Source organism: Bubalus bubalis, chromosome 3 (genome assembly GCF_019923935.1).
Source record: "Bubalus bubalis isolate 160015118507 breed Murrah chromosome 3, NDDB_SH_1, whole genome shotgun sequence".
Classification (NCBI taxonomy): Eukaryota; Metazoa; Chordata; class Mammalia; order Artiodactyla; family Bovidae; genus Bubalus; species Bubalus bubalis.
In genome coordinates this window covers 148290386-148315615 of record NC_059159.1, presented here as the reverse complement: position 1 = coordinate 148315615, position 25230 = coordinate 148290386, and the positions used below count along the sequence as shown (strand labels likewise).

The 25230-nt window shown below is 45.4% G+C and overlaps 1 protein-coding gene across 6 annotated transcripts; it reads right to left on the bottom strand.

Moving 5' to 3' along the window:
* Window positions 1-4994: 4994 nt before the first annotated feature.
* Window positions 4995-17538, bottom strand: LOC102411217 (COX assembly mitochondrial protein 2 homolog). Of its 6 annotated transcripts, none has more exons than XR_006640879.1 (4): window positions 16015-17535; window positions 8896-9051; window positions 6865-7237; window positions 5620-5702 (listed from the first exon to the last, which is right to left on the bottom strand). XR_006640879.1 is itself a non-coding variant. In XM_044940323.2 (3 exons), exon 3 carries the CDS (start codon window positions 5520-5522, stop codon window positions 5283-5285), a length of 240 nt encoding a protein of 79 aa, XP_044796258.2. In that variant the 5' UTR covers window positions 5523-5702; window positions 8896-9051; window positions 16015-16705; the 3' UTR covers window positions 4995-5282. The 6 variants fall into 6 exon arrangements, 3 of the variants coding, with proteins under 3 accessions (XP_044796258.2, XP_045021077.1, XP_006068046.4); XR_006640880.1 differs by lacking the exon at window positions 5620-5702 and adding an exon at window positions 15192-15312 and having other exon boundaries at window positions 16015-17538; XM_044940323.2 differs by lacking the exon at window positions 6865-7237 and having other exon boundaries at window positions 4995-5702; window positions 16015-16705.
* Window positions 17539-25230: the final 7692 nt, after the last annotated feature.

Below are 25230 nucleotides of genomic sequence, written 5' to 3'. Positions count from 1 at the left end.
AGGCACTGGGGAGGGGTCTGGAGCTCAGAGAGACAAAGCAGCAGCCAGCAGAGGTGTGGACAGCAGCTGGGGCCTGGCCAGAGACTCTGAACATTACACACATGCTTCTCAGCAAGGCCCTGGCTACATGGCTCTGCCCCGCGTTCCCATCAGCCTTGGGCTACACATCCCCCAGAAGAAGGGAGAGCTGAGCTATTCAGAGTGTGAAGTGGGTAGAGGAATGGAGGCAGCCACCTAACATTGGCCTGTGTCCCTGGGGGCCCACACCTGCTTCATGCCCCACCTGACACTTGGGATTGACTTGTTACTGCTTCTTCACCTGGATGGGCCTCTCGGACCTGCCAGCATTCTCAGGGTGATGCATGGCCACACCGCAGGCCCATTTCAGGAGATGCAGGCAAGTTCCTGCCACTCTCCTTGGCAGAGGGCCAGATGTCAGGTCAGCCCATAGGGGACCTTGTTTATGACAACCAGCGTGGTACTGGGCAAGAGCCCAAGGCTTACCGTTACTTAGCGCAGTCAGGGATCACATGAGAGTTGCTTGAAATCAACATTATTTGTGTAATGTTATGCAGATAAAGTGGGCTTTCCAGCTGGCACTAGTGGTAAAGAACCCACCTGCCAATGCAGGGAATGCAAGAGACATTAGTTTGATCCCTGGGTCAGGAAGATCCCCTGGAGGAGGCCATGGCAATCCACTCCAGTATTCTTGCCTGGAGAATCCCATGGACAGAGGAGCCCAGCAGGCTACAGTCCAGGAGGGTGCAGACAGTGAGACACAACTGAGCATGCCTGCACACATGCACATAAAGTGAGCCGCCAACTGGAGGACGAAGGTCGCTGGAAGTCTCCAGGGGGTCTCAGACCCTTCCCTGCCAACCCTGCCATCTGAGGACAACTGTGAATTCTCCCACACAGGGGCGACTCTGTCCCTCACCCTGACCCCCAGCCGGCCACTGGCCTATTCGCCACACAGGGTGGAACAAGCTTTCAGCAGTGGTTGTGCTGGGCTGGGTGGGAACTTTGAAGGTGACAGAGACATGGATTTGTTTAGATGTGGTCCTCAAGGAGCTCAGGGAAATCAATCACTATAGATGGTCACAAAACAAGGGGAGAGTAAGGTCCAAACTAGCAGGTGGGCAGCCTGGGCTGGGCCTCCACGGCTTGTGAAGATCCACATGGGCAGTTTTCTATGGGTCCAGGGTCGGGTTGGTGAGTTTTATTCTCCCAGCATCTGTCCACTTGGCCCCTCTTTCCAATCATCCCAGCGCCCCCAAGTTCACTGTCCCCCATTAGGCATTTCTCCTCCAATCTCTCTGGCCCTGGACTCCTCACAGCTCCACCTAATCTCCCCAGCTCTGCATGATTTGGGGGAAAGGTCTACGTAGACATGGCCCACTGCTCTGCACTGTTGCTGGCCGTGCATCCCTCACTCCAGCCTCCCTGGCTGGTATATAGTTCCCCATAAGGACCCACACTCTCTTCAGGGTGACTGACACTGTATGACTAACCAGTGCAGATCTGGCCTGGTCAGCAGTGGCTCTGCTTGGCCCACTCCTTGACTCGTCAGGACTGGGCCATGGTGGTGTGCGCTGCCCTCGTTGTCTGGACGCCCCCTCCTACCACCCTTGCCCAGAGAGTCAGTACTTGTCCATCCAAGGGGTTCCTGCCTGTGGTCAGCTGAACAAGCCCCCAGAACCAACCACTCCTAATCCTGGAACCTGCGAAGTTCAACTAATATGACAAAAGGGACTTTGCTGGTGTGATTAAGGATCTGGGGGTGGGCCCAGTGTACTCATATAGGTCCTTACCCACGGGGAGACCGACAGCAGAAAGGAAGAAGGTGTGATGGTGGGAGAAAAGCCTGGAGTGATGCATCCTGAAGATGGAGGAAGGAGCCAAGAGCCAAGGAACACAGGTGGCTTCTAGAAGCTGAAACAACCAAGGAAATGCATTCTTCCCCAGATACCATGGCTTCAGCCTGGTGAAACTCTTCTGGCCTCTAGAAGAGAAAGGGGATAGAACTGTGCTGTTTTAAGCCACACATTGGTGACAATTAGTTACAGCAGCCCAGGAAACTAACATACTGCCCAATCACTACCTCGGAAGGCCTTCCAGACAGGCTCCGTGAGAGAAGGATGGGGCCTCTCACAACCACCGTGTCAGTGGCTCCACAGCTCCCCGAAGGCCACAGTGACCACGGCAGTGCTGGGCTTTGCAGACATCTGTGAACTGTTCCCTGAGGATGTGGGAATTGAATCCCAGCCGCATGGTTCAGCAGCAACGCCATCTATAAGCATGGCCCCACTCGTGACTGACTGGCTGGCTTGGTGACAACTACCACATGCTTGGTCAGAGATAAGGACTGGCTGAGGAAAAGCCCCTGAAGTTCTTCTGGGCTGTTTCAACCTGGAGCTGAGGGTGCAGGGCCAGCCCTCACTGCCTAGTGTGAGAGGCAGGCCGGAGAGCCGGGTGCAGGCTCAGGGCTGGCCCCTGCAGGCCTCTGGGCAACCCTGACGCCTGGCTTGCCCTTGCCAGACCCAGTGAGTCCAGAGATGCTGGCTGTGTGTGTACACAGTCAAAGCAGTGAGAGTGTGATTAGCCATACTTCCTCTTTGGAGCGTCCCTCGGAGAAAGGCAGGAACAGTGGGCCAGCACCCAGGGACTGGGCTTCATTCTCTCACCTGGATAGAAAAGAGTTCCAGTGCTTTGGAGGTGCCATCGGCCCATCATGCCTTGTAGCCTCCAGGTCATCAGGAGGGAAGGACCATCTGTCCTCCTGCATACATGTTCTCCATCACAGCCTGGGGGTGGGGGTGGGGGCCATGAAGCAAGCTGGGGACCCCAACCCAAGACTCCACCCAGAACAGCCACTTCCTGTCTTGGTGCCCACATCTCAGTTCCCACTTCATCTGGGATAGATCATTAATTCCACACAGCAGGCTCTTAAAAAAATATGTTTACTGATGTAACCTAAATGCCTAAAAACATTATGACACACACACAGATAGGGACTTGGTGATCACTTTTTGGAGGAATGACATGCATGATGGATTTGGTTTGTAAGGATGAGCACTTCAAAAATATTACAATTGGAAACAATGTCAAAGTTCCAAATTTAGAACTCTTCTTTACCTAAATGTGCTAATTTGGCAAATTACAGGCTTGAGTAAATTGTGGATTGTCTGTACATGGGTTTTTGTTGTTGTCGTTTGTAGAAAAAAGGATCAGCTATAAAACAGTGAAGGCCAAAGAATATATTGACACGGTTCAGAATAGTATTTGCATGTTGCACAAGACAAATGAGAGTCCATCACACAAATAATGATTACAGAAATTCAAATTAAAATAAGGACAGTGCATTTCTCAGTGATTGGGTTGGCAGAGCCCAGGGCTCGTCCACTCCCATGATGAAGTGGAGAGAGAGGCCTCCACCGTCAGCAGGAATCCAAACCGGCACAAATCTTGGTGAGTAATTAAAATTGCGTATCCCCAACCCAGGCCAAGCCTTGCATGTGTGACAGAGAAACCTCAGAACAACTACATGCCCACCAGGAGAGGAGTGGCAGCTCTGGAGGAAGGCAGACCTCCTGGGAAAAAATTCATGATTATTGTGAGGTGAAAATAAGAGCAAGCTGCAACCCCACATAGAGAGTGTGATGCTATCGCTTGTGGGAAAAAGTGTGTGTGTCCACAGGTCTGTGTGTGTGTTCTGCGCATGTATGTGTGAGTGTTCATGTGCATGTAATTGTGCATATGTGTTTGTCACGTGTGTGTGCATGTGTCTACTTTTTTAACCATAGGGTGCAGTCAGGAATAATGGTGATCATCATAGTTAATTGATTTTCACCCTGTGCCAGGCACTGTTCTAAGCACTTCACACATATTCATGCATTGAATCCTCCTAACAATCCTACAAGGGGGTTACAATTGTTACCTCCACTTTACAGGCTAGGAAACTGAGGTAGGGAATAGCCACATGACCTACCTAAGGTCCCATGACCTTGTAGGTGGCAAATCTGAACCCAAGTGACCCAGTTCCAAAACCCAGACCAGAATCACTTTTTTCTGCTGCAAGCCCCAAATATGAAAGGCAGGGCAGGTTACTGAACATTTTAAGGACAATGGATGTTTTTCAGTTTCCTATTGTATTTTAAAATTATTTTTAGATTTAAAGTTATTCCTTTAAAAAAGGAAAAGAGTGACACCTTTTCCCTCACAGTGCAAGAGTGCTATGAGATTTCTCCTCCTCCTCCTGAGATGATGTAAGTGTGCTTGATGGAGAAACATGGGTAATATCATGCAGTTATGCAATCAGGTGTACATTTCACATGAATTACAGCTCACCTGGAGACACTGATGAAATCCTGGATGCCTAGAGCTGTCATATGCGGTTTTTCAAAAAAAAAGGAATACACCAGCCCACACACTGACTTCACAACCTATAATTAATTAGGGAAAGAAAGAGAGATCTGTCTGGTTTTGTGACTTCAACTTTCCACCTGAAATATAAAGTTCTAAGAATATCATTTGGCTCTGCTCCTTGCTGCCTTTGCTTCTTGCTCTAACTTCCAGACTTTTTTTACTTCTATTTTCAGTGCTGCTACCAAAATGAGAATGCAAATATATTCTGCATATTCATAAGCTATACTATGAATGTTCAAGTGCTACTACTCATGTCACAGCCACAAACGTAAGCACAAGTACATCCAGACAGCTGCTCTGTCTCTCACTCTCGAGCCAGCCAATAGAGCCCAAGACTTTTGTCCGCAATTCCGGTCTCAAGTTCTATGTTTACTTAATTAACTAGAAAAGGCTAAGCTGTTCATCTCACGTGCTAAATAAGTGTGAACAACTTTGCTGGTGGAAAGCACAGGAATGTTTGTGCCAGGCTGGTACCCCACATACTGTACCCTTTCCCATTTCTGGTACCAAGTATCTTTCTTGTCTGCAGTTAGGTTTTTTTTTTTTTTTTTTTTTTTTTTTTTTATGATCAGAATCAATAGTTTTATTGAAGGTTAAGGTACTCAAATGTTAACAGGTCATAGGCAAAGGGAAGAAACAGAAGTCTCAGATGTGTTGGTAGAGGAAGGAGGGTACAAACAGCTCTGCCCGACAAACATTCCAGATCCAGGGTTTCCATACTTCTCCAAGGCTTGATTTCTCATGGGTCACTTTCCATGCAAAAGATTTTAGAGACCAAATGCAACAGGATTCCTTCAGTTACCAACCAAGAGTCTTTGGGTCTTCTCTCAGGCAAGGCATCCAGTGAAAATTAAGATCTAGTTTTCAGATTCCTCTGGAGGATTAAAAAGTCTCTTTCGCATTGCATTGCCAAGCTCCCTGCTCTTGTTCCTCTTTTCCATGTACTCATTCTTCAAGCATTTTCTCATCTCCCGATCAAGATCATTGCAATGACCAAAAAATTTCAGAATGTTGTGATTTTTGTGACATTCCTTAAGCAAGTTAATCAAGACGTTGCATTCTTCAGTGTGCAAGTGTGGAGATAAGTCAGGATGCATCTTTAGGAGGAGATGGAACACAGCAGAGCAATCCGACTCGCGGCCACACCCGGAGAGCGGAAGCGGTATTCCCGGCGAAGACGCTGCGCCTGCAAACGCGCGGTTTGGACGCCGGAGCCGGGCCAGCTCCGGGTGGTGAAGGCACGGCGCCCTCCACGGCTGACACCGCTTGGCCGGCCCCTGCAGTTAGGTTTAAAAAAAGTACACATTGATTGAAATTTTAGGCACATGTCCATTCATGAAATCAATGACTGCTATTTGTGGCTTAACCAGGACAATAACTTGTATCCCACCTCCAGAGATCCTGATCTAGTAGCCTAGGTGGGCTCAGGCATGTGGAGTTTAAAAACTTCCCAGGAGACCACAGTAGGAAGTCAAGTTTCGAGCTTCCACACAAAGGAGCTCCTTGAATAAATCCCATCCCCAGAAAGAGAAGCGCCAAGGATGTGTGGTTGTGTCCATCAAGCACATGCTGCATACACCCCACATGCAAGCTCCCTAGGACAGAACGGACACAAGGGAACCACCATGAACACCAGCTGAGGACCAAAGCGGGTCACAGCAATGAAAACACTGCTGTGTAGGGAATACTGATCAACATTGGCACATGCTGCTGTTTGTCCAAATATAATCTCATTGAATTCCTGCTCTGGCTCACAGGCTTAGGGTCTCTTCCTCTCCCCTTGAAACTGGACTGGCCAGTCTATTGCTCTGACCACAGACTGCAGCAGAAATGACCTGCCGAGATTTTTGCATCCAGTCCTTAAGAAGGTTTGGGCATCTACTTCCTCCCAAATAGTGTCAGGTCACTGTGCTGCCAGGAGGTCCTGGCTGGAGAAATGAGTGACCAGAAGTCCCCAGGAGAGGCTCTGGAGATGGGACACCATTTGGGACATTCCAGTTGGTAGAGCTCTCAGTTGAACACACCCACAGGAGACCACCCAGCTGATGCCAAGTGGAGAAGAGCTGGCCCTGCAGAGCCCTGTCCGAACACTGATCCACAGAATTCTGAGCAATAAAATATAGTATGGTGCTGAGCACCAAATATGGAGGTTTGTTACTTGGCAATAACTGAACCACACTAAATCTCCTCTGTATTACTGAGGCTCTGCTAACCTATAGTGCCCGGGACACAGATACACATGTCCCTTGAGGAGGCTTGCAAGGTGGAGGTGCTTGGTCGAGCCAGATGCTGGGACTTTATTCACTGAATGATCTTTTCATGAAATGTCTGCAGTGGTCTGAGGTGACCTGTCATTACCCAGCCAAGGTGAGGGGCCCATAAGGACCTAGGGGAAGAAGTTGACACTCCACACTGGATGTGCGGCTCTTTACTGATTACCTGGATCTCAGACCCATTTTCTGTTATGCTTTGTGTCCTCAGAGGTTGCCCCTTGGAACTCTCATGCCTTGTGAGAGTCAGGTGTAGGTCCGTAAGTGCAGCAGACTGGAGGGTGCATCCTCAGGGTGTGCATGGCTTTCTTTGGTGCCACAATCAGGAGAGGCTAGGGCATCTGAGATGCAGTGATGCAGCTTCCTGCTTCTTTTCCAAGCTGTGATATACCACCCAGATCCCCTTCAAGACAGCAAGGTCTATTCCCCTGTGTAGGGAGGTTTGCACAATTTCACTCACCTCACATGCTAGCAAAGTAATGCTCAAAATTCTCCAAGCAAGGCTTCAGTAGTATGTAAACCAAGAACTTCCAGATGTCAAGCTGGATTTAGAAAAGGCAGAGGAACCAGAGATCAGATTGCCAACATCCGTTGGATCATAGAAAGAGCAAGAGAATTCCAGAAAAAATATCTACTTCTTCTTCATTGACTGCACTAAAGCCATTGACTGTGTGGATCACAACAAAATGTGTAAAATTCTTAAAGAGACGGGAATACCAGATCACCTTACATGCCTCCTGAGAAACCTGTATGCAGGTCAAGAATCAACAGTTAGAACCAAACATGGAACAATGGACTGGTTAAAAATTGGGAAAGAAGAACATTAAGGCTGTATGTTGTCACCATGCTTATTTAGCTTCTATGAAGAGTACATTATGTAAAATGCAGGCTGGATGAATCATAAGCTGGAATCAAGATTGCCAGGAACAATATCAATAACCTCAGATATGCAAATGACACCAGCTTAATGGCAGGAAGTGAAGAGAAACTGAAGAGCCTCTTTATGAAGGTGAAAGAGGAGAGTTTACAAGCTGGCTATAAAACTCAGCATTCAGAAAATGAAGATCATGGCATCTGGTGCCATCACTTAGTGGCAAATAGATGGGGAAACAATGGAAACAGTGACAGGCTTTATTTTCTTGGGCTCCAAAATCACTGCAGATGGTGACTGAAGCCATTAAGTTAATACACATTTGCTTCTTGGAAGAAAAGCTATGACCAAACCTAGACAGTTTATTAAAAAGCAGAGACATTATTTTGCCAATAAAGGTCCATATAGTCAAAGTTATGGTCTTTCCAATAGTCATGGATGGATGTGAGAGTTGAACCATATAAAGAAGGTTGAGTGCCAAAGAACTGATGCTTTTGAACTGTGGTGCTGGAAAAGACTCTTGAGAGTCCCTTGGTCTGCAAGGAGATCAAACCAGTCAATCCTAAAGGAAATCAGTCCTGAATACTCATTGGCAGGACTGATGCTGAGGCTAATGTTCCAAAACTTTGGCCACTTGATGCAAAGAATTGACTCACTGGAAAAAATCCTGATGCTGGGAAATATTGAAGGCAAGAAGAGTAGGGCCCAACAGAGGATGAGATGGTTGGATGGCATCACCTACTCAATGGACATGAGTTTGAGCAAGCTCCAGGAGATGGTGAAGGACCGGGAAGCCTGGCGTGCTGCAGTCCATGGGGTCACAAAGAGTCAGAGAAGACTGAGTGACTGAACAACAGGGAGGTCCCTGTCCCAAAACCGCATCCCTCCAGGCAGCTGACATCTAATGACTTTTCAGCATAGAGTGGAAAGACTTGAGCCTCTGCCCAAAATCAGGGACGCTTTGAAGGACCCTCCAACTGGGGGTCAGCTGAGGTCACTGTTGGCATCAGCTCTGTTCAGGCCTCCCTCTGTCCCACACTGCTCCCTTCCACCAGCCGTCCCCTCCAAGGCCCCCTAATTCAGCTCTCCCTCCAGCTCCTCCCTCCAGGCCCATCCCCTCCCTCACCACCTCCGTTCCTCTCTCAGGTGCGGATCCCCTGGATCCATCTGGGTGGGAGCCAGCTCCTGTACATTACAGTGTGTTGCCCCTGCAGTGTAAGGTCATGTTATTATCACCCCCTTTTTACAAGGACAGAAAGAAGGAAGGAAGGGGTGGAGGAGGAAGGAAAAAGAAAAGGAACTAGAGAATCAGAGAGACATGAAACTGACCAAGCCATCCACTGGTAGAAGAGGCAGGTTTAACTTCCATCCATCTGGTTCCAAAATCCATGTGACCAAGGTGTTTATTTGATTGTAAAGAGAGTGGCTCTTCTTAGCCTGTCAACTGAGGAACAGAGTTGTAACTCTCTGAGGTGAATTTCATTTCTAAAAGTAGAGGAATAAGAAAATAATTTTTAAGTCTTCCTTTTAATGTGTGAGAAGTATGCCTTCTCTCACATGAGTGGAGGAAGCTGTAAGAACCAAGTGAACAGAGGCCCACCATGACGATGGAGTTATTGGGAAATGCAGAAAGAGAGAAATGAAACCTTGGGGACAAGCCTGTCACCCGACTCCTGACGTCACTCCACAAAGGCTTCTCCTGGATCAAAACCCTCCTCTACCCCCGAATGATGGATCAGCTCTCTTCCAAAGTAGAAAGATGTATGCTGACAAAACCTTCTTCCCCTGAACCTCACAAAGTCAATTTCCACAGAAGAGCAACAGCAGAAAATAAAATACCACCTACACTCAAAGTAAGAAAGGGGAAACCACACATTAACTTAGAGATAGCCAGTCAGGGCATCTGGGCACAGTGCACAGCTGACTCCTTTGCTTGTACACACAACACACATACACACCCAATGCATACAACACATGCACAACACAAAACAGAAACAACACATAAAACATATATAACAGACAATATACACAACCCATACAGCACACAACACACATACACCCCATCACACATACATAACACAACACATACACCCCACCGTACACAATCCACACAACACATGCAACACACACACAACACACATAACCCACAAAACAGAGAAACACACCATACAAAGCATACACAACACACAACACAACACAAAATATACACAACGCACACAAAATAACAAAGAACACACATACAATACACATACACACACTTTTGAGCAATCCAGTGGGAACAAGCAAAGCAGATATGCCCTGACCACCAGAAATGAGGAGATCCCAGGTGGAGTGATGGGGCCTCCCAAGGGGCCAACTCAGTGGCCAGGTTGCCCCCCGGGGTCCCTTTGGTGGGAGGGATGCTGGCAGGTAAAGGTCAGCCACTTAGGGACTTATCCAAGGAGAAGATGAAGGAAAGGAAACACAACCAGAGCCCTGGATGGCCCAGGAGCTAATTCAAGTCAAACACCACATTCGAAGGGTCCCTTTGACCATGGAAGAGTCACAGCTGTGATAAACCTTCAGGGTCCTCTCCCCTTTCCTCCTCCGGCTGGGAAGGAAGTGAGAACAGTGGGTGCAGCCCAGAAACCCACTGGGGACCAGCAAGCTCTCAAGAGGGAAGGCCTAGTCTCTCCCTAAAATGGTGTGCTTCTTTTTTTTTTTTTAACTTCTGTCCATGCTCTCCAGTATGTGGGATCTTAGTTCTCTGACTAATGATCGAACCCATACTCCCTGAATTGGCAGCTCAGAGTCTTAATCACTAGACCACCACAGAAGTCCCCAGTGCATACTTTGGATTTTTTAACTCAGCTCAGGTTTGAATGGGTGAAGACAGAGGAGATCCCAACAACAGACTGTGTTTTCTAGTGCAACACTGAGGGGCTTGTGATGACATCTACAGAATGTTAGGGGGAATCTTAATAGCAGCATTTACTGCCACTAGCAAAAGGAAGTCTCCTGGGATACAAGAGGGAAATTGGTGAGCCCAGGGCTTCCCCAGTAGCTCAATGGTAAAGAATTTGCAAGCAATGCAGAAGCTGCAGGAGCTGCGGGTTCAATTCTTTGGTCTGGAAGATCCCCTGGAGGAAGGCATGGCAAGTTCAGTTCAGTTCAGTCACTCAGTTGTGTCCGACTCGGTGACCCCATGGACTGCAGCACACCAGGCTTCCCTGTCCCTCACCAACTCCCGAAGCTTGCTCAAACTCATGTCCTTCGAGTCGGAGACGCCATCCAACCATCTCATTCTTTGTCATCCCTTTCTCCTCCCACCTTCAAACTTTCCCAGCATCAAGGTCTTTGCCAGTGAGTCAGTTCTTCACATCAGGTGGCCAAATTGTTGCAGTTTCAGCTTCAGCATCAGTCCTTCCAATGAATATTCAGGACTGATTTCCTTTAGGATTCACTGGTTGGATCTCGTTGCAGTCCAAGGGACTCTCAAGAGTCTTCTCCAACACCACAGTTCAAAAATATCAATTCTTCAGTGCTCAGCTTTCTTTATAGTCCAACTCTCATATCCATACATGACTACTGGAAAAACCATTGCTTTGACTAGATGGACGTTTGTTGGCAAAGTAATGTCTTTGCTTTTTAATAAGCTGTCTAGGTTTGTCATAGCTTTTCTTCCAAGGAACAAACATCTTTTCCTTTCATGGCTGTAGTCACCATTTGCAGTGATTTTGGAGCCCCCCAAAATAAAGTCTGTCACTGTTTCCAGTGTTTCCCCATCTATTTGCCATGAAGTGATGGGACCAGATGCCATGATCTTAATTTTCTGAATGTAGAGTTTTAAGCCAATTTTTTCATTCTCCTCTTTCACTTTCATCAAGAGGTTCTTTAGTTCCTCTTGACTTTTTGCCATTAGGGTGGTGTCATCTGCGTACCTGAGGTTATTGATATTTCTCCTGGCAATCTTGATTCCAGCTTGTGCTTCATCCAGCCCAGCATTTCGCATGAGGTACTCTGCATTGAAGTTAAATAACAGGGTGACAGCCTTGACGTACACCTTTCCTGATCTGGAACTAGTCTGTTGTTCCATGTCCAGTTCTAACTGTTTCTTCTTGACCTGCATACAGATTTCTCAGGAGGCAGGCAAGGTGATCTGGTATTCCCATCTATTTCAGAATTTTCCACAGTTTGTTGTGATCCACATAGTCAAAGGCTTTGGCATAGTCAATAAAGCAGAAGTAGATGTTTTTCTGGAACTCTCTTGCTTTTTCTATGATCCAGTGGATGTTGGCAATTTGATCTCTGGTTCCTCTGCCTTTTCTAAATCCAGCTTGAACATCAGGAAGTTCGTGGTTCACATACTGTTGAAGCCTGGCTTAGAGAATTTTGAGCATTACTTTACTAGCATGTGAGATGAGTGCAATTGTGCGGTAGTTTGAGCATTCTTTGGCATTGCCTTTCTTTGGGATTAGAATGAAAACTGACCTTTTCCAGTCCTGTGGCCACTGCTGAGCTTTCCAAATTTGCTGGCATATTGAGTGCAGCACTTTCACAGCATCATCTTCCAGGATTTGAAATAGCTCAACTGGAACTCCATTACCTCCACTAGCTTTGTTCATAGTGATGCTTCCTAAGGCCCACTTGACTTCACATTCCAAGATGTCTGGCTCTAGGTGAGTGATCACACTATTGTGATTATCTGGGTCATGAAGATCTTTTTTGTGTAAATCTTTTGTTTATTCTTGCCACCTCTTCTAAATATCTTCTTCTTCTCTTAGGTCCATACTGTTTCTGTCCTTTATTGTGCTCATCTTTGCATGAAATATTCCCTTGGTATCTCTAATTTTCTTGAAGAGGTCTCTAGTCTTTCCCATTCTATTGTCTTCCTCTATTTCTTTGCACTGATCACTGAGAAAGGCTTTCTTATCTGGGCATGGCAACCCACTCCAGTATTCTTGCCTGGAGAATCCCATGGACAGAGGATCCTGGTGGGATACAGTCCATGGGGTTGCAAAGAGTAGGAAACAAGTGGAGTGACTTTTCACAGCACAGCATTGTGTTGTGGTGAGCAGAATACTGTCCCCCTCAAAGATGTCTGTGTCCTAAGCTCTGGAACCTATAAATACGTTAGGCTACATGACAAAGGAGGATTAGGGTAGCAGGTGAAATGCAGGAAATTAAAATGAAGGATGCTAAGCAGCTGACCTTAAAATAGGGAGATTTTCCTGGACAGCTGAGTGCATCCAACATGGTCTCAGGTCCCAGCTGTGGGTGAGGACACGAGAGACCAGAGGTGTGGGAAAAGAACTTGACCTGCTGTTGCTACTCTGAAGGACTGAGGATATGATCCCAGGGATGCAGATGACCACAGGCAGCTGAAAAGGCTCCCCTGCAGCCTCCAGACAGAACCGCCACACTGACTCCTTGCTCTGAGCCCCAAGAGACCCATGTCAACCTTCTGAACTACTGAAGTGTGAGATAACAGATGAATGTTGTCTGAAGTCACCAGGTTTGTGATGATTTGCTACAGCCACAGTAGGAAACTAACGTGTGTATGTTAGTTGCTCAGGTGTGTCCGACTCTTTGCAATCCCATGGGCTGTAATCTGCCAGGCTCCCCCGTCTATGGCATTCTCCAGGCAAGAATACTGGAGTAGGTTGCCATTCCCTTCTCCAGGGGATCTTCCCAACCCAGGGATCGAACCTGGGTGTTGAGCATTGCAGGCAAATTCTTTACCATCTAATCCACCAGGGAAGCCCTAGAAAACTAATACAATTGCAGAAAAATTAGGAAAGGTATTATATTGCATGAAAATTGAACCATATTACATGGACTGAATTGTAACCTTTTTTTTTTTTTCATATAACAGCACACAAAAAATGTTCTTCTTTGACAATCATATACACACTTCTACAACACAGTCTCAGTACATGGAGCACAGGTGTTAGAATGTATTTGTTCCACCCCTATTGTTACGGTTGTTTGTTTCAGAGGTTAACCGTCTGTGTGCACACCCTTGATTAGTATCTCAAGACAAATCCCTAGAACTTCAACTGCTTTGACAAAGAATGAGAACCTTCTTTTTAAATGTGTGGCTTTGGATTTCCAGCATCATTGCTATGACACACCACCCCTCCTTTGGCCCCAGATCCTTGCTGACACAGGGCATTGACCGTGTATCTTCTTGATCGTTTCTTCTGAGAGGTACTCCCTCCACCTCCTTTCTTTACTGCCAGACACTTTCTCTCGGGGATCACATTGCCAGAGGCTGTGACTGGGTGAGCTGGACGCATGGCTCTCTGGACTACAGGTAGCAGCCCAAGAGTAGGACAGACGTTCTTCCAAGGTTTAAAGACCATAAAGTTTCATTGATCTGCTCCACTTAATTTTTGAGGTACTTTGTCCTTTCTATTCCTCTTAAAACTTTGTTTTTCTTTCAGGAAAATTTGAGACCTAGACCAGTCACTGGCAACCTTTCAAATTACTTTGAAATTGTAAAAATCCTTTGATTCTTCCATGTGCTTTTAGCTGGAAGAAAGGCTGTTAAGAATTGTCATGCAGTGTCCAAAACACACATATATTCACCATGGTCTTTCTTAGTGTCACTCGCTAGAAGCCAGACGTGCACAGAGCACCCTTTAGTGTCCATAGGAACCGGGAGCCTCTGGTTGGCAAATGGACTGATGCTCCCTCCGAAAAAGTCTGTGCATAGAGGGGAGGTGTGTGGGCTTCCATCCCAGCTCAGCCTGGGAAAATGGCTAGTGGTGAGTCTAGCTTCTCCAACTCAGCACACACAGGCTAAATTAACTCATGGTTAATGAGATGGTTCCATCAAAACAGTTCATCAAACAGAAACTGGCTGGGCAGATTCCCAGAGCCTCCAACACTATCCAAGACTGACCATCACCTGAACCCTCTTGGGTGGCCTGAGGGAGCCAGCCTGGAGGTTCTTAGAGCCCAGCAGCCCTCTGGCATTCGCCCAGCCCCGCCTCTTTTTCTCCATCCCTTTCACCATCAAGTATCTCCCTAGTCTAACTTTTTCTCCTCTGATATCCCACCTTCTCCATCCTAGGAAAAATTGCTCATCATCTCAGCAGTGTAGGTGTGTGTTTGTGGTTTGTGTGGGAGAGGGGAAGGTGTGGATTGTGTGCCCACATGACCACAGTGAAGGCTCAGCAGGGTGTGCGGTCCCGAGAGCCTTGGGCCTAGACTGAGTGTGGTATCACCAGCACAATTCTCCACAAGTAGAAGTGCCATTTCCAGCTTCATTTTATTTCTCAAATTCAAGCCAGTCCCTTCCAGGATGAACAAGGGCTCCACCTGCCCTCAACTTCTCTAGGTTTTACCCACCCTGTTTAGTATGGAGGGACCCTCATTTCACAGACAATAATACTGTACCAAATCCCCACAAGTCCAGCGCACATTGCCCACCAGGCAAGAGAGCACCAGGTACTTTGTGAAGAAGGTGAGTGCTTGGCCATCTCCTCCAAGTCCAGTGCTGGGGCCATCACTACCCAAGTCACAACAGGCATCAGACCGCCACCCTGGACCTCACGGCTACCCCATCTCCAAGCCGAGTGTCTTCACCGCACCAAGGGGACAACTGCTCCCAGCATCAGGCTTCAGGGGGTCTGGCTGACCTTGAAATCCTGCAATAAGCCCCTCCAGGGGCACAGAGCTGGTCCCTCAGGCCCCGTTTTCCAGATGGGCAACCTGTCTCCAGCTTCAAGTGGGGAGGAGGACTCATCAGCTTGAGAGTCTCTAGAACAACAGATGGTAATTTGTTGACACTGAGAGATTTAAGGGGACTCAATTGCAGTCCTACTGAAAAAGCTTTCTCTAAAATAAGAAAGCACACAGATTCCTCAACGCACAGAAATTGCTGACAGCTTTGTTTTCAACCCAGAAGGAGTAAAAAGAAGCTGACAACTTATTTTTGCAGGTTAGGCTCATTCAAGTCTATTTTTAGATCTTTTTCCTAAGTAAGTGCACCAGAATAGCATTCAGTTTGAAAAATCACCATCTGTTCCCGAGCAGTAAGCCCTGTCTGGAGGGTTCTGGGGTAGGCATGCCCGGCTGATCAGAGCCGCTGTCCCTGCAGACTAGAACAAAGGGTATTTTGTGTCCCCAGAGTGGTGCGGAGATAACACCCCGCAAGAGTCACTGCCCTTGTAAATGTCCATCAAACAACCCCTAATCTATCTTATTTATAAATTGAGCACCACAAAAAATGCCCTCGCCTTTTAAAAAGAAGTTCAAATATTCCCTTGTATTTAAATAGATTTCTTATAAAAAGATCATTCAACCTTATCTTGGTTGTTAAGATAAAAATTAACCTACGGAAAAAGCCAACGCAGGATGCTATAAAAGGCCCCTTCCCCGCCTAGATTTCCGGCTTATGAGAGCCGCTCCCTCCCACCCTGGCCAAGTTCTTTCCCAAAGCCCCACTCAGGAGTGACTCACGCTTTTCTGTGAAAACGCAGTTGGTGCATGAAATAACATCACGACAGTGGGAATCTGACATATGAGTAACAGGCTCTGAGCACCTCCTGGAACTAGCGTCGGTATGTGGCACCCAGGGAGGGCCAGGGTGATGGCGGGCGGTCCCTAGGCCTGCAGGCTTGACCAAGCTGGCTGGGCTCCGGCTATTTTTAACCTCCAGTGGACTTAGTTCCCGCCACCCTTTGGAATAACCTAGCTCTAAATGCCATTTTTCTCCTACAAGCCAGAAAAAGCCTGCAAGGAAGGCTGCAGATTTAGTTGGTCAGTACAGCGTGGAAGGTCTGACAACCAAGATGAGAAGCCCCACCCAGTGAGCACATGGAAGGGCGGGTTCGAGGACCCCATGGCCACCACATAGTACCTGTTGCTGTTTCTCAGCACAGGGTGGGCTGGGGGGTGTGTGTCTCTCTGCATAGAGACCCCCAAGATCCCAAGATCTGCTCATTATTTTTGGCCTCTCTGAACATTTTCCAAAATAATTATCAAAAGGAACTCATGCTTGCTCACATACACTCCCTTTCTCTCCGTCTCTCTCTCTCTCTCCTCCTCTCTGTCTCTTTCCCCTCTCTCTATATATACACACAGAGTCCTTCTTGGGGAAGTCACTACTAACAAATCCTATGTGCAGTAGTTATGACATAGGATTTTGTAACTCGCAGTGAAGTTCAACGGAAACTCAAGCACAACAAGCCACCTCTTATCTACGCCTTGTTCCAGGAAGCAGCTCTGTCCTTGTTACCACCCTCTCCAGAGCCATCAGCACGTAGGCAGCATTGGACAGCCCAGAACTGCTTCCTGCACCTTCGCACCAGCTCTGGGATGACTCCAGAGTCAATGTTTACCCACCCTAGTGGCTTTCAATGAAGCCAGAGTGTGGGAAGTCACGGAGACAGGGACCTCTCCCAAGCTTGATGGTGGGCAAATGTGACCCCTCAGCAATGAACCTAAAACTACAGGCTCCCCTGCTGAAGTGGGAAGAAAGGGTCATCAGGGTAGGACTGTAGCCTGAATTTCACACAGCTCAAGTCCCATCTCCATTAAAACACTTGCCTGCCACCGCCATCCCTCAAAGCCAAGTGCACAAAGTTATTGTACAATCTGCTCTTCGAAGAGGAGGGGCTTGGAGCTTTGGAGAAGAGTGTATAGGCAGAGGGGTGATGGCTGGATTCCTGCTTCAACACCTTTTCCCCTCTCTCATTTTTCTCATGAGCACATGTGGCTGCCCTGTAGGCTAACTAATCTTATATCCTTTCTAAGTGTCTCATCACACATGCAGGCATTGTGTAAGATGTTCAGGCAAAAGAAAACCAAGCATTCTCTTCTTTGGAAGTTTTATTTAGGGAACAGGACATGCTATTTACTTATTTCTCTCTTTTTCTTTTTCTCTCTCTTTTTTAAAGTATAGTTGATTTAGAACTTCCCTGGTGGCTCAGTGGTAAAGAACCCGCCTGCCAATGCAGGAGACATAAGAGATGCAGGTTCAGTCCCTGGGTCAGGAGGATCCCCTGGAGAAGGAAATGGCAACACACTCCAGTATTCTTGCCTGAGAAATCCCATGGACAGAGGAGCCTGGAGGGCTATGGTCCACGGAGCCGCAAAGAGTTGGACACAATTTAGTGACTGAGCACACACATAGTTGATTTACAACACGTTAGCTTCAGATGTAAAGTGATTCACTTACATACATATTTCTATTCTTTTTCAAATTCTTTTCCCTTATAGGTTATTACAAAACATTGAGTACAGTTCCCAGTGCTATACAGAATATATAGTAGTGTGTATTTGTTAGGATGTGTTATTTAGAAAAAGTCCACTGGTGTTGCCTAGTCATCTTGCAGAAGAAAACTGTAGAATTGCTCCAGATGCAATAAAAAACCAGGGCACCTGTGTTTCTGAGTATGGACATCATCGTATTTTGAGGAGCCCTATCTGAAAGTAACTGGACATTTATCAATCTCTCTTAGAAAATGAATAAAATGACAAATAACAAACATGGATTGAGTGATGACTTAATATGAAACAACTTGAGATGAACCAGCACTTTATTAAACACAGCAGCTCTTACAACACTGGGGAAGCATGCACGTACCTGTGCCAAGCTTGCTTACTTGGTTAGTGGCAACATGGATTTGTAGACCGTTACAATAACCAAGTGGTTTCCTGAGTGTTCAACCACAGTGCAAGTGCAGAGGTGAACAAGAAAATGCATTAATAACTGGAGATATAGGCACATGGGCCTGCCCAGTGATATACAACATGCATATCTGCTGTCAAAACCAAGTGTGGTGGGGGTCTCCTGCATTGTACCCCCAACTCCAAGAATGGAGTCCTAATGAAGGCTGTCAATTACAGCACCTCGCCCTTGTCCCAGTCCTTCACAAAATATAGAGGTAAGATCACTCTCCACTTTGGTTGAAAGACTGGGAAGACATGACCTGGGGACCACCAGGGGCATGTTCTGTTCTGTGCGCAGGGGAGAAGGAGAGCCGAGAAAAGATGCAGACAATACGCCTAGCTGTCCCAGAAGCTGGCTGGTCAGAGAATTCTTTCCCTGCCTAATTTAGTTCAAGTTAGGTTTGTGTTTCTTGCTACCAAAAGAATTCCTGCATGGGCCTTGGTGACTTATCCTGACCATGCCCCCTCCATCACGTGACCCCTTTCCCTGACAGTGGATTGTGTATCTTACATACCTGGCTAATTTAGTTCCTCACTGATAGGGCCACACACTGGAGCACACTAGTAACCCCATCACCCTCTCCCAAGCCCTCAATATGCTATTCGTCTAAAGCAAATGCCTTTAAGCTGAGGTCTAGCACAAGCTGGAATCAAGATTGCTGGGAGAAATGTCAATAACATCAGATATGCAGATGACGCTACCCTTATGGCAGAAAGTGAAGAGGAACTAAAAAGCCTCTTGATGAAAGTGAAAGAGGAGAGTGAAAAAGTTGGCTTAAATCTCAACATTCAGAAAATTAAGATCTTGGCATCTGGTCCCATCACTTCATGGGAAATAGATGGGGAAACAGTGGAAACAGTGTGTAAGACTTTATTTTTGGGGCTCCAAAATCACTGCAGATGGTGACTGCAGCCATGAAATTAAAAGACACTTATTCCTTGGAAGGAAAGTTATGACCAACCTAGATAGCATATTCAAAAACAGAGACATGAAACTTTGCCAACAAAGGTCCATCTAGTCAAGGCTATGGTTTTTCCAGTGGTCATGTATGGATGCGAGAGTTGGACTGTGAAGAAAGCTGAGTGCCGAAGAATTGATGCTTTTGAACTGCGGTGTTGGAGAAGACTCTTGAGAGTCCCTTGGACTGCAAGGAGATCCAACCAGTCCATTCTGAAGGAGATCAACCCCGGGATTTCTTTGGAAGGAATGATGCTGAAGCTGAGACTCCAGTACTTTGGCCACCTCATGAGAAGAGTTGACTCATTGGAAAAGACTCTGAAGCTGGGAGGGATTGGGGGCAGGAGGAGAAGGGGATGACAGAGGATGAGATGGCTGGATGGCATCACCAACTCGATGGATGTGAGTTTGAGTGAACTCCGGGAGTTGGTGATGGACAGGGAGGCCTGGCATGCTGTGATTCATGGGGTCGCGAAAAGTCGGACGCGACTGAGCGACTGAACTGAACTGAACTGAACTGAACTGAACTGAGAGAGAGCAGAATTCCCCAAGCACAGGGCTTAGGAGGCAAAGCCCACAGATTCCAGCCAATCCAGGTCCCAGACTACTCATTTGACCAGAATCACTTTATCGGTTATTAGATAATGGACCACCTCCCCTATATTAAATTTATGAAAAGCCAAATACAGCTTTTAGGGATTTATTACCCAGCTCATGAAAACCTCCAGAACCTTCTAACAACACTCACAAAAGTCCATCAATGAGGGATAAAGACCCCCATGAAGAGCTTCTCTCCAATCATCCTTCAGGGGGAAAGCGTATCAGCAAGAACCTGGTGAGGAGATTACTAAGGGGCTTAATCTACTGTCAGGCAATGGGGTCAAACATGGACTTCTGAGACCTACTGGCCCTGTCATGCCCTCCCCCCGATATGGATTTTGTGGGGACAGTGTGCTTTGTCCCCATTTATAAATGAGTTCCCTTCCTCGCTGCATACAGTGTGCTAAGGTGACTAACTAGCAAGGAGGCCACAGGCTCCCTGGGTCTTGGGTGTGACCTAGAGGTATGGGGTTAGAGCTGGGTACAGCTGCTGGCAGGACCTGAGGTGGCTCTTAGCAAACACCTGCGTTTGTGGACATACAGAGAGGAATGCTTTAACATAAGTCATAGACACAAAAAGAGAAAATGCCTTTAGGGCAAGTTGTAGATGGACAAGGAGAAAATGCTTCAAGGTGATTTGGGGGCATCATGGGGAATGGATGACCAATAGGGTCAAGGTTGGCCCTCAGGGGCTGCTGTGATTTTTCTGGCCAAAATAGCAGCCCTCCCTTCAGTTGGAGAGGCCTCCATCCCCCACTTGGGCCTTCCCTGGAGGCTTAGGCGGTAAAGAATCTGCCTGCAATGGAGGAGATCCAGGTTTGATCCCTGGGTTAGGAAGATCCTCTGGAGAAGGAAATGGCAACCCACTCCAGTATTCTCCAGTATTCTTGCCTGGAGAATTCCATGGACAGAGGAACCTGGCGGGCTACAGCCGATGGGGTCGCAAAGAGTTGGATGCAGCTGAGCGACTAACACTTTCGCTTTCACTTTCTTTCACATCCCCCACTTATAATGTCCACTGCTGTGGCCACCAAGGGGACATGTGATCTACAAGGCCCACCAGAGGCCACTCCTGGGAGATTCTGAGTTAGACCTGAGTGAAGAGAGTCCCCCTTCTTCCCTGGTGGCGAGGCAGGCAGCGTGGAGCCGAGGCCAGCCAGAGGATGAAGCCACATGCCAGGGGACACATGACAAGAAATGAAAAGCGTCCCTGAAGCCCTGAGAGCCTGGTTCCCCTGTCCTGTCAGAGTTCCATGCTGAGAATCACGAAACTCCTTTGCGCCTAAGCCACTTTACTTGATTTCCTGACATTCATATCAAAGAGTCCTTGTACCCAAGCATGTCACACTGTACTCAATGAGGATTTAAAAATCTTTAACAAGATGCAAAATTTTAATTTACTATTTAATCATATGAAATCAATAACGAGCATCATATTAACTATCTGTCATGTTGGGGGATATGAGAGGCATAGCTTTGTGGCCCCAAAATGTTGAATAATAGCAACTGTATATTCACACTACTATATATAACATGATCAACAGAACCTACTGTATAGCACAGGGAATGGTGCTAAATACTTTGTAATAACCTAAATGGGAAAAGAACTTGAGAAATAATAGATACAAAAATATGTGTTACTGAATCACTTTGCTGTAGACATGAAACTAACACAACATTGTTAATCAACTATACTCTAATATAAATAATAAAGAAAAAAAAGTAACGTATATTCAGTATTGAGCTCATAAGATGGAGCATTGCAAAACAGATCTGATGTTTTTCATAGCAAATTAGAATACAAAAGGCAAAATTAAAATAAAATAGAGGCGTGTTCATGCATGAACCAAGCTCATGAAACCCCCACTCTGGACAAAATTCCCAAATAGGTTTCTCTGTTTCACTCAGTAGCTTTAAAGCAGTTGTTAATCACAGACCCATTAAGAAGCCAAAACACATTGGGTTATTTCTGAAGCACGTGATTTTGGAACTCTGTGTGAATCTTCCATGGTGGTGTGATGAGAGTTATGTCACAAAGTTAATCATTCCCAGTATGCTTGTATTCAGGGTAATGAAAAGCTTGTGCAAGCAGCCATGAATCAGTGAGCGTCACATTGCATAATGGGTTTTGGAGCACGTGTCGGGGATCCAAGCCCACGTCTGCACAATGCAGGCCAGAGTTTGTGCCTCCTATTGACCTTTTCTGAAGCAGAACTGGAACCATGTGATGCATCCTTCCTGCCAACAGTCACTTATTGCCAATAATTAAGTTGGATGATATGGTGAAATAGACATTTTGGTTCCTTTGGAGTTCTAAAAAGAAGACTCTTTGAAGTGCCTGGTTTCTGGCAGAGAGCTGTGGCTGGCTGGGATGTGTTACACTTGGTCATTACAAAAACTATCCATTAAAATGAAAATCAAATATTTTGCTCAAATAGTTCCTGGCATTTGTGTTGGAAACAATAGACATAGCCCCACTGTAAGATTATTTTATACGTAAGAAAAGTAAAAGCTCAAAGATGCCAGGAGCCAAAGACATACGTGTAATACATCAAATCTCAATCCATCATGTTTGATGTTCTTGAGCAATACTGTTAGCGAGAAACTATTACTTAATCTTGCCAGTATTATCCAAAGAGAACACTTGCGAAATAGGATAAACATGCTGTAATTACTACATGAATAAAGAGTCTGTGTAGCATAAACTGTTTCTGTAACATCAACACAGACTCTAGTGTAGCACACCAGCAATTAGCCATGTTAACAATGGCCAATATGTTTGAGGAGCTGTGAAAATTAACAGTGCCAGTGGAGGTGTGAGGACTCTGAAAAACTACCTGTTGTTCTCAACGACACTGTAACTAAAAAATTCTTCTGAAACTTAACCCAGGGACGATTATACATTCTAGGTACCAACGGGAATATAGCTGGTTTCCCAGTAGATATTAGAAATAATCAAATCAGTACGTGTTATTTTCATTATACTTTTTCTTGTAAGAACTTGTAAGAACTCTTGGATTCCATCATTAACAAACTATTACTGTATTTGAAATCTTGCCCAAGATCTAACAAGTTCAAATTAATAAGCTGCTTTATCATTATATTCTTCATGTTCAACAATGGAACGTGAATTTACCCACATAGAAGAAAAGCTTATATTTCTCCTAAAACATAAAACACTTATAAATGCTAGAATTACAATAATTAACTCTTGACTTTGATTATTTGAACTCTGTATTTATGGATTGACTTGCTTTAATCTTCAGCTATCAGTTTAGCCACTGGTGGTTGAATAAATACAAATTCTCAGCAGACCAAGCCAACTCATGACAAGGAGGGAGCAGCCTCAGCTGAAGCAGAAAATATCTGTTTCCTGAGTCCATCTTCAGAGCATACAATTAAAAGACAACGCAGCAGTAAACCCTATCCTTTACTGACTGCAAATAAACTTTACATTTTGGCTGCAAATATTTGGGGCTGAAATAATAACAATAGTAAATATTATATTGGTGACAATTATTAATATATCATTAATATTAATAGTTAATGATTAATATATTATTATTGTTATTCAACAAACATCAATTTATTCAATAGACATAAATTCTGATGTACCAGAGGTCAGACAGCTACTCTGAATACCTTGTTTATCAATAATATTGCTTGATACACACAGTTGCATTAGAATCAGCTGGATGAGTGACATCAGTGGGACTGGTATAATGAGAATCTCCAAAAATCTCCTCCTCTATGGGAGCAATAATTGTTAAAATCAAAGTTTACAGAACTTTGGAATTCAACCACAGGCTTGCAACACTCCAAAGAACATTTAATCATGAAAGATGACTGAATCTCAATGGGAACATTAAGCTCTGTGACTTTTTAAACATTTATTTATTTATCTTATTTTTTGGCTGTGGTGGGTCTTCACTGATGCACACGGGCTTTCTCTAGTTGTGGTGACTGTCATATATCCAGCCTCCTTTCTAAATCCCTTGTATATCTTGAAAGCCAACAACCTCAAAATCAGCACAGCCGTGACCTGACTACCACCATGTCTATAGCCTTCCCACAGCCCTCCTCCTAGAAATCTGTATTATCTGACCTGTCTGGCAGTTCCTTGGAAAACCAGTTAGTGGGAAAACCCCACTCGTATCAAAAGGCTTGCTTTTATCTGACCTGACTCAGAGCTCCCTCACTGTGAACAGATTTTTCAGCAGAGTACTTGTGGAAAACAACCAGTGACAACTGTTTAGCATCCAAATTGTCTGAGGCAGTGATTACAGTTGACACAAACAAGAAACTGACCAAACCACTGAAAATGAGAAAAGGGAGAAGGAGATGTAACAAGGGGCATGTAAAGCTCTGACATATTCCTAGTAATGTAGAATGCAATGGGCACATGCAGGGCTGTATGCACAATCAGGAATGACTTGAGGAGGCCCCCTTACCTCTGGTTGACCTTGAGGCTCTGCACAAATAGGAAGTGAAGACCAAACCAAAGTTCCCAATTGCCTGACCAAGCATTCTTGACATGCACCAACATGCTAGTATTCTTGCCTGGGAAATCCCTGGACAGAGGAGCCTGGTAGGGTACAGTCCATGGGGTTGCAAAAGAGTCAAATATGACTTAGCAACTAAACAAGAAGAGGATAATTAAAATCCATGCAAAAAATTAGGTGTACTGACAAAACTAATTATTATACACATATTAAAAACAGTAGAAATTATTTTTCAGTTTGTAACTTTATCCCTCCCACCAGAATTCAGACAACTGCATAAATTAATCTTTATAAAGCTATTCTTACAGATTTATAATGCATAAAGATTTAATTTATATGGTTATAGTAGTACAGAGGAAGGGAAGGGTACAAAGCTACATTAGAGCAGATGTTTTATGTACTATTGGAATTAAGTTGGTATTAATCCAAGATAGATTTGTAAGTTAAGGTTGTAATTTCCCAAAAAACTATTATGAAAACAAGTCCAAAGTTACAAACAGTAAATGAAATTACCAGGGAATTAAAATGGTACATTAGTAAGTATCTGTTGAACACAAAGAAAGCAGTAATGCAATAAGAGAGGAACAAAAAGATGTGACATGTAGTAAACAAATAGCAAAATGGCAGATGTAAATATCACCTTATCAATAATTACATTAATTGTAAATGGTTAAACACTCCATCAAAAGGAAGAAGGAGCAGAATGAATTAAAATAACATAATCCAACTTTGTGCTGTCTACACGAGACAGGCTTTAGATTCAAAGACATTAGTAGGTTGAAAGCAAAAGGACTGGAAAACTATACCATGTAAAGAGCAATCAAAAGAAAGCTGCAGTATCTATACTAATATTAGATAAAACAAACTTTAAGATAAAAACTCTGGGAGATAGTGAAGGACAGGGAAGCCTTGCATGCTGCATCCATGGGGTTGCAGAGAGTT